Below are 9546 nucleotides of genomic sequence, written 5' to 3'. Positions count from 1 at the left end.
GGAAAATATTATGGCCTGGGGAGAACGCACGCTCGGTGACGTCACACACGTGTCACGGGTTATGACATGACGACCCACCCCCGCCATCTTGTTCTCAGACCAAACTGGTTGCTATAGGCTGACTCAAACCATAACATCTACAGGGGTCACCGAGTAGATATACACGTCTAGGAGGGAGAAATTATCAACTGATTAAGACTCTGATGTGACAAGGACCTCCCCCTCCCCAACTCAGCATGGATGCTGCTCAGACCGTCTCCAGATCGACTCCCCAGTGTGGCACAGGAGGCAGCAGTACCTGTTTAAACCTGGCCAGCTCTTTTAAGGCACGCCCCCACTGCTGCTTGTAGTGGAGCTTGGACTTGGTGGTGGATTCCAGCTTCCTCTCCAGCTCCACCTTAAATTGGGAGGAAATAAATGAAAACAAAATAAAGCAGTGACCTTTTCGGAAACATGAACTGTCGCTAGGTCCTCAGGACAGCAAGCCGATCCCAGAGCACTGGGACTTCGTCATGTGAGGTTTTGTGAAGTGACCTTCTCCAGGGACAGAAGGTTGATCTCTGACTGCAGCCGGATCTCAGGACGGATGTTCTGCTGCTCTCTGGAGAGCTGGAAGTCTTTCTCCAGCTGCCTGTTACGCCCCTCCGCATCCAGGAGCTGGGCAGGGGGGCGTGGAGAGAGGAGGGGGAGAGCGAGGGCAGAGCGAGGGGTAGACAAACAAGACAGAGAGAGAGAGAGAGAGGCGAAAAGAGAGAGAGGCAGAGAGGGACAGAGAGCGAGAATGAGAACGTTTCAAATAACATCTATAAATAGCATGGGGTCATCCATAAAGATAATGGGTTACACTTAAGTCTGTAATTCACAGTAATGCTGGAAAACAAGAGAGCACAGTGTCAACAGTGAGCTGGGCTGGTCTCCAGACGCCTGGCTGCTCTCACTACAAAACACACTTCAAAGACTCCACAGGGTGAGGAAAAATCCCCTCACACCCAATACCTACACTTAGCCAGGGCTTCACTCTCTCTGGAGAGAGCGAGGGAGAGAGAGAGAGAGAGAGAGAGAGAGAGAGAGAGAGAGAGAGAGAGAGAGACAGTGAGAGCGAGGGAGAGAGAGGGGGGGAGAGGGGGGGAGAGGGAGACAGAGAGAGAGAGAGCGAGGGAGAGAGAGAGCGAGGGAGAGAGAAGGAGAGAGAGAGATATAGGATGTGTGTGCTGCCCAGCCCCAGACCTGATGGAAGAGTTCTGGTGTGTGGACGGCAGACAGATGTGTGTTTACACATTCCTGACACGGGGAGATGAGAACTAAACACATGCCAGCCTAGTCTGGTCACACTGTCCCAGCCTCAGCCCAACCCCAACCCCAGCCTCAGCCCAACCCCAGCCCAACCCCAGCCTCAGCCCAACCCCAGCCTCAGCCCAACCCCAGCCTCAGCCCAACCCCAGCCCAGCCTCAGCCCCAGCCCCAGCCCAGCCTCAGCCCAGCCTCAGCCTCAGCCCAGCCTCAGCCCCAGCCCAGCCTCAGCCTCAGCTCTAGCCTCAGCCTCAGCCCAGCCTCAGCCTCAGTTCTAGCCTCAGCCTCAGCCCCAGCAAATCCTAGGCTGCTCCCCATCCCTGGCTTCTCTCGGCGTGTCAGAAACCTACTTTGCTTGATTTGTTATGGCCGGCAGAGGAGCCAGCTGTTCTCTGGGAGAGCGAGACTGCAGACAGAAGTATTTCACTAAGTGGGTTGTCTGAGAGCAGGATGGAGAGAGGGGAGATAACACACATCCTATCTTCAACTTTCTTTCTCCGTGAAACCAGAGAGGGGGGTGTGGGGGTTAGTGAGTGAGTGTGTGTGTGTGTGTGCGTGTGTCAAGGAGGGAATGAGGAAGAAGAACAGGGAGAGAAAGAGAGAGGAAGAGAAAGAGAGGAATAACAAGAGAAATGTGTTGGATGACGGGGCAGCTAATGTGGACCTGAAGGCTAAATGAAACAGTCAAGTGGAGGATCAAGCACTCAGGTCTGGACCACATCAAACTCTCACTGCTCCGCCACCAGGAGGAAGTGAGCCAACCACAGCACGACACCACACACTCTCACTTTAAAGCATTACCGTATCATATATGCATGCAGTCTGTGTGTCTGTCTGTGTGTGTGCGTGTGTGTGTGTGTGTGTGTGTGTGTGTGTGTGTGTGTGTGTGTGCTAAAGGGTAGCAGAGGGCAGACAGGACCCAGCAGGGCAGCAGGGCTCATGGTCACAGCTGGACAAACACGGATGCTGGGATCTCATCCTACTCACACTCACTCCACAACACAGGACTGGAAACATCTCATTGGCTAAAGTGGAGAAGCTTCGACGGTAATGTAATTGCATACCGTAATTCTAATAGTTTTAAACAAAGTGAAATATCAAGACGTCCCAGAAGCTGTAGGTAATGCAATAACAATCTCTCTCTCTTACCCTCCCTCCCTCCCCCTCCAGGACCTCAGGATGTGGGGGATGTGGCCCATTGACCCCACACTCACCGGTCACACCAGGACACCAGCTCGACCCTGGGAAGACCAGCCAGTGACTGACACATAACCACACACCCACACCCCTCCACACACCCACCCCACCCCTCCCCACACACACACAGCCCCCCTCCCCACCTACCTGCTGTTGATGTCTGGCTCGCTCCTCCTCCAGCTGTCTGACCTTCGACCTCTCCAGCTCCACCTGGTGGTGGCAGTCCTGCTGCAGCCTGCGCCCGCCCTCCTGCACCTCCCTCAGGGTGCGCTCGTGCTCCGCCCGCAGCTCCGTCTGCAGGCGCTGCGTCTGGAGGGGGGGGGGAAGAGCCACAGCCAGTCAGACCGTCTGCGACGGCGCACGTGTGTGAACTTTGACCCTGTGAACTCTGCTTGATCGCCCCACCTCTGTCTCGGCGTGGGCCAGCTGCCTCTCTCTCTTCTCCAGGTCGGCCAGGGTCTTCTGAAGCTGCCCCTCCAGGAGGTTGTACTCCTGCTCCTACACACACACACACACACACACACACACGCAAGGTTACAACACCAGCTGGGCCAACGCAGTTTTTTATATATACATTTACCTTTGTAAATGTATATATGTCCTTGACTACACTAACAAGGCTGAGTGGTATCAGTAGTAACTAGAAGTTTCTTCAGGACTGTACCTTCTTCTTGACCAGAGCCTCCCTCTCCCGGTCTCTCTTCCTCCACTCCTCAGCCAGCGCCTGCATGTGACTCAGCTCCTTTTTCTTCAGCTGGGGGCCACACACACACACACCACAGTCAGAACACACACACACGTGGACCCCCCACAGGGGAACACCTCCCCCCCCCCACAGTGCATGGTTCTAACCTGGTCATCAAACAGGTCCTCCTGCATCTCCTTCCACATCTCCAGTTCCAGCGCTGCCTGGTACTCAGGGGTCTCCCTGGGCGGGAGGGCCCCAGGGGCAGGGGCTGATCCCGGGGCAGGGCCTCCTCCAGGGGCAGGGCCTCCTCCAGGGGCAGGGCCTCCTCCAGGGGCCGGCTGCCTGGGAGCAGAGACTGCTCTCTGCGGGGCTGGCTGTCCATTCTGTCACACAACACAACACCTGGAGGTGAGTCCATCTTCCATCGTCTTTCATGGATCCATCTAAACAATCTGTAGTTTGTCCACCCGTCTGAAGCGGGTCTCTGTGGAGTCTCTCTCTCTGGAGTCTCTCTCAGGAGTCTCTCCAGCAGGTCTGTGTGTGGGGTCAGAGAGACTGTGTGTGTGTGTGTGTGTGTTACCTGAGAGGAGTCAGACAGCAGGATCTCCTGAGCTCTCACCAGCCCCATGTCCTCCAGGTTGGTGACGTAGCACAGCTCAGCAACCTTCTCACTGGGCCTGCTCACACACACACACACACACACACACACACACACACACACACACACACACACACACACACACACACACACACACACACACACACACACACACACACACACACACACACACACACACACACACACACACACACACACACACACACACACACACACACACACACACACACACATACACACACACACACACACACACACACACACACACAGACCCATTCATCAAGACTGGCCTTGTGAAATGCAAAGCACACACAGCCTTGCGTTTGTCACTCATGAATATTTAAAACAAGGCCCCTCCAAACTCTGTGTAAGAGCGCCTCCTGGTGGACCCGATGCTCAACTGCAGCCCACCAAGTCCCTCGACATGAAACCCTTTGACCTGTGACCCCCTCACCCCTGGGCTTTGTAGACGGGGATCCTGTCTGAGTGCGTCTGCCTCCAGTGTTGCCGGCCGGAGGGGCCCAGGAAGCGGGTCTTCTCGGAGGTCAGGAGGAGGGACAGCTGGACGCTAGCCGTGCCCAGGAGCAGGTCTCTGCTGCTGGGGTCGCGGTGCCACACCTCCACCACCAGGGGCACCCTGGAGCACAGGGGACACAGCCAAGTCTCGTTTGCAGGCGGCGGTGCATGATTACTCACTGACATACTGTTATCTCACGTGTGTAACAAGCTTCCTCTCCTCATTTCCTAACCAGCAGCCCTGGTGGAAGAGCTGTGGTCCTCCTGGGACCAGACCGTGCCCGGGACTGACCTGAGGAAGGTGTCCTGGAGCTGGTGAGGCAGGGCGGCAAAGTCGAAGGCGCAGTAGGACTGAGGCAAGAACACCTCCATGTTCCTCCTCACCTCCACCGGGGGGTTGGTCATGATGGGCGCCGCGCTGCCGAAGAACTGGTACGCATACCTGGCGGTAGAGCACGATTCTGGATGTGGTTTATGCTGAACTGTTCCGTGACACCCCCCCCCCCCCCCCCCCCTGCCACTGAGATGTTGTTGTTGCACTGTAGTTAAGTTATTGAGATGTTAGTATTGCATATTAGTGGTGTTATGTCTTCACAGTGCCTCGCGGCTGTTATGTGGTTACTCTGTGATGTGGCCAGTATATGCAGACCGTTGCTTGACTCTGACCAACAAAATACTGTTTGTATTACGCTTGCACATCGCTTCAAATAACTAAGGGAGGCAGAGAGGCAGAGGGAGGCTGAGAGAGGCAGAGGGAGGCTGAGAGAGGCTGAGAGAGGCTAAGGGAGGCAGAAGGAGGCAGAGGGAGGCTGAGAGAGGCAGAGGGAGGCTGAAGGAGGCAGAGGGAGGCTGAAGGAGGCAGAGGGAGGCTGAGAGAGGCTAAGGGAGGCAGAAGGAGGCAGAGGGAGGCTGAAAGAGGCTGAGGGAGGCTAAGGGAGGCTGAAGGAGGCAGAGGGAGGCTGAAGGAGGCAGAAGGAGGCAGAAGGAGGCAGAGGGAGGCAGAGGGAGGCTGAGGGAGGCTGAGGGAGGCAGAAAGAGGCAGGTACCTGAGGGTGCAGCTGACAGGGAAGGCCAGGGTGAGGTTCTTGATGCTGCGCAGGTCCATGGAGAAGCAGTAGTGGTGAGCCGAGGAGGGGATGGAGATCTTAGGAGCCGACACACTGACGGAGGAGGGCCCGGCCTCCGGACCACCCACCTCCTCCAACCTCACTTCCTCCTCCAGCTCCCCCTCCTCCAACTCCTCCTCCTGGGGTGGGGGTGCAGGGGCTGGGGTAAATACAGGAGTGGGGGGGTTCATCAATGCAACAAAACCAATATAAAGAACTACAGAAATGTATTGTTTATTAATTCCAGAGCCTACCTGACTACATCACAGATGTTCTATGTTAGGAAGCAGAACCTACCATGAGGAGAAGCCTCATCTCTGAGGCTGTCAGCCTCGCTCTCCGTGTGTGTGTGGTGCTGGTCCTGAGGCTGGGGGGGCTGGGGGGACTCGGCCCGGGCCGGGGGGGGCAGAAACGGGGACTGTATGCCAGGAGAGGGGCTGGGGAGCCTCTGGTCGACCGGAGGGAGAGAGGAGGGGAGGCCTTGGGGGTCAGTTCCACCCTGAGCTGGTATCTGAACCTGGGGTCCATCTCCTCCCTCTGCCTTCCCTTCCATCTACAAACAGATAGAGAGAGAGACAGAGAGATAAATAGAGAAAAGTATACACAAGTGTGGTCTGTGGTGCCCATTGGTGTGTTTCCAGCCTGTACCGGGGTGCCGAGCGCCTCCCTCCTGAGAGTGACCGACACCCCCACGGTGGGCAGCAGGTCCAGAGGAACGGAGGAGGGCCGGCTGGGCTTGGTTCTGTTGGGCGGCTGGAGGACGAAGGCTCCCTCCACGGTGGCCACCTGGCTCTGCAGGTCCACCCCGGTCTGGGCCAGGCCTGCCAGGGACACCTCCGTGCTGCCCAGGGAGTGGTTCCCACAGCACAGGTGGATCTGGATGGGGAGGCAGGTAGGAAGGGGGGGTTAAGGGAGGGAGAGGAAGGGGGAGAGAAGGTGGGTAGGTAGAGAGAGAGACACAGAGATGCAGAGAGAGAGAGACACAGAGATGCAGAGAGAGAGAGAGACAGAGACATAGAGAGAGAGAGAAAAAGAGAGAGAGAGAGAGAGAGAGAGAGAGAGAGAGAGAGAGAGAGAGAGAGAGAGAGAGAGAGAGAGAGAGAGAGAGAGAGAGAGAAAGAGAGAAAGAGAGAAAGAGAGAAAGAGAGAAAGAGAGAGACACACAGAGACAGTGGTGTGATGAAAGGCAGTGAGAGTGTGTGTAGAACGTGCAGGTGAGAGAGAGGGTCAGGTGTTGTACCTGCAGGCTGGGCTGCAGGCCGAGGAAGACCCTGAGCACAGACTCGCTGCTGCGGACCCTGACCGACGCCCTCTCCGGCTCGAAGCTGGGGCTCAGAAGGTTCTGGAAGGGCTCGCTGGTGATGTCGTTCCCCAGCAGAGTGTAGTAGAAGAAGAACTCGGAGCCCTGTCCAGCCAGCTTCAAGGTACTAGGGATCAACTGACACAAACAAAGCAAGATGGAGTATTGTGTTATGACTTAAGATCGTTAGACATAATGATGGATATCAACCATAACTTATGATGCACGCTCACAGAGGGGTTTTTAGTCTTTGTGACATCACACACCATTGACACAACTGTTCTACAGGAAGTAAACCATCCGACCCGTGCCTACATCTGTGCCCAGCACAGCCCATAATGCACCCAGTTGCCACGGATACGTGTCCCCCCACCTGCTCCAGCTTGGTGGCGAAGGCCACGGTGACTGAGAGGAGGAACATGTCGCAGCAGAGTTCGGGCGGGCCGATCTGGTGGTAGCCCTCCTGCTGAACCAGCACTGCCTCCAGCTTCTCAGGGAGCAGGGCCGCCAGCACCGGGGAACCTGACCGCACCACAGGGAGACAGCTACCAGGTCAACTGTGTGTGTGCGTGTGGAGTGTTGTAGTTCAAACTGCCTTCGACATGTGGGATGGAGGGATGGATAGATGCCTTATTCATCGCTTTGGGGAAATGGCAGAAAGCATCCTTTTACTAGCACAGTTTAGTTTGGTCCCTCACCTTGCCTGGGTGGGGCCTTTTTGGCCTTGAAGCGTTCAGGCGTGTGGTCCGGCGGCTTGGTGTCGTTCTCCAGGGTCACACTGAGCAGGAGAGCTGGGCGGAGCTTAGTGTACTTGCTGCTTAGCAACGGGTACCACTTTGGATCCTTGGGAGAACAGGGTCAGGTTTGAGTATGGTGTACATTCTGTTCAGGTCAGGTCAAAAAGGAGACTGAGAGACAGAGGCTGTGTTTTAGAAATCTGAAAAAAGGCACTTCACCCTACTTGCCTTGGAGGAATGTCCCTGTACTTACTGTAAGTCGCTCTGGATAAGAGCGTCTGCTAAATGACTAAATGTAAATGTAAAAAAGGAGCTCACTTGTTTGACTTCCTGCACAGATCTCAAGTCCAGGACAATATATCCAACACACTCCCGCGTTGAAGTGCTGGTATTAATGGCATAGCACTGGAGTTTGATGGGGGTTCGCTGCAGTCTGACAGGGATCAGGACAGAGGAGCACAGATAAGACACCAAATAAACTCAATACTCAAAACACCCAGAGCTGTCACAGTGAATCAGAGTCGCAGTGACACAGGCTCCACTTCAGATCTGTGCGGACTCTCTAGGCAGCTTCCATTATGTATTTGTCAACACTGCATTTATCGAGCCATCGCCTTCGTGTGGCTGATCACAGCTACTGGCTGGCTTCCGAGTAAGGTCAACAGGATGGTAGATATTATATTGTTGGACCCTTCTATATGCGTGCAGGGGTGGAAGTCACGAATTACAACTACTCACATTACTGTAGTTTTTTTGTGTACTTGTAATTTTATGAGTATATTTTTAAGACTGTAATTGTATTTGTACTTATGTAGAAATTAAGATAAGTAATCTGCTTTGCTACTTTTAAAATCACAATTTGTTACTGAGTAGCCAAGCCTACAATTTTAATTAATATTCAAACATTTGACTAAATGAACCAATAAAAACCCTGCTATTTGGACCAGAAAAAGTCCCTGCTACAGCAGGTTAATTTATGGACAGAACTGATGTTTTGGAGAAGCAAACCAACCACATGATGGAATGACAGCCACCATGAACTCACTGAAAATGACAACTGCTTGTTGCAACTGTGACTAAGGTCTTGAACACCAGCATAGCTTGGAGGAATGAGGGTATCTTTTATGGAGATAGTGACCTGTGTTGGTGCAGTGTCCGCCTATCCAGCTCCCAGGCTAGCTCGGTACAGAACTGCGGCTGCTCTCGGTGGTCCACCGGGTCAGTGGCCAACTGCTCTCCATCAAACTTAGCCTGAACTATAAGATGATGGCGCTGACTCTTGGGAAATTGACGTCCTGGGGATGGGGGGGAAAGTTAACAGTCATGATGTATAGAACAGCTGCATATATCTATGAAACTATACAGTTTGCAGTACACTGCATACTTCTCTGTAATGCTGCTGTGCTGGTTGTCTCAGGTTGCTAGCATTGCTAGTTAGTTAGCTAGCTACGACTGGGCTAGCTAGCTTTCTAAACTTTAGTTGCTAAAGCTAGCTAATTATTAGCATTACGTTTCAAAATAACAAGCACCCTGGCTAGCTAGCTATTTTAAACTGGCAAACATTTTCGGTGTAGGTGTTAAGAGGTTTGAAAGATTCGCTTACCCTCAAGTATGGACACCACGATAAGAAGTTGGTCAGATTTCGAAGACATTCTGACATTTGTGCGATTAATCAATGCTTTAGCTAAGACGCATTAATAGTGGCGCACTATAGTAGCAAGATAGTTGCCTCTATTTGTAGACCTAAACATGTAGCTGTGCTACAGACCGATTTACCAACTTGTTGCTCGATATGACAACTGATTTGTTTACACAGAACTGGTTATTCCGTTGGCTGCATACCCGCTTTGTTGTCATTTGTTGCCGCCGGTCCTTCGTTCAAAATCGGAAGTGTCGGTGGAGACTTCAACGCCCTCTTGTGGCAGGAAAGGTGAACAGCAGTGGAATCAAATAAATCCGAAACCCAAGATATATAAACATCCTTTAATTTTGATTGCCAGACATATGAATTAAGGCATATACAGTATAAAAAAGCAACAGCAGTTTTCATGTGTAACTGATTTCAAGGTATTTATACTAGTAGGGGAGTGAAC

At 53.4% G+C, this 9546-nt stretch overlaps 1 protein-coding gene across 1 annotated transcript in view; it reads right to left on the bottom strand.

Annotated features, from left to right (window-relative positions):
• cep120 (centrosomal protein 120) overlaps nucleotides 1-9234 on the bottom strand; it is an 11860-nt gene extending 2626 nt beyond the window's left edge. The window contains 18 exon segments of the mRNA XM_067231227.1: nucleotides 299-397; nucleotides 535-657; nucleotides 2635-2796; nucleotides 2893-2985; nucleotides 3152-3241; nucleotides 3340-3558; nucleotides 3756-3852; nucleotides 4249-4431; nucleotides 4603-4752; nucleotides 5357-5576; nucleotides 5714-5969; nucleotides 6065-6292; nucleotides 6657-6854; nucleotides 7090-7238; nucleotides 7415-7559; nucleotides 7772-7886; nucleotides 8592-8748; nucleotides 9057-9234. Coding sequence (XP_067087328.1) covers nucleotides 299-397; nucleotides 535-657; nucleotides 2635-2796; nucleotides 2893-2985; nucleotides 3152-3241; nucleotides 3340-3558; nucleotides 3756-3852; nucleotides 4249-4431; nucleotides 4603-4752; nucleotides 5357-5576; nucleotides 5714-5969; nucleotides 6065-6292; nucleotides 6657-6854; nucleotides 7090-7238; nucleotides 7415-7559; nucleotides 7772-7886; nucleotides 8592-8748; nucleotides 9057-9105 — 2733 coding nt within the window. The 5' untranslated portion in view covers nucleotides 9106-9234.
• Between the last annotated feature and the right edge of the window lie 312 nt (nucleotides 9235-9546).

The sequence above is a fragment of the Osmerus mordax genome, chromosome 28 (genome assembly GCF_038355195.1).
Source record: "Osmerus mordax isolate fOsmMor3 chromosome 28, fOsmMor3.pri, whole genome shotgun sequence".
Taxonomy (NCBI): domain Eukaryota; kingdom Metazoa; phylum Chordata; class Actinopteri; order Osmeriformes; family Osmeridae; genus Osmerus; species Osmerus mordax.
Note: the sequence above shows the minus strand (reverse complement) of the source record. Positions and strands in the feature narration are given on the sequence as shown.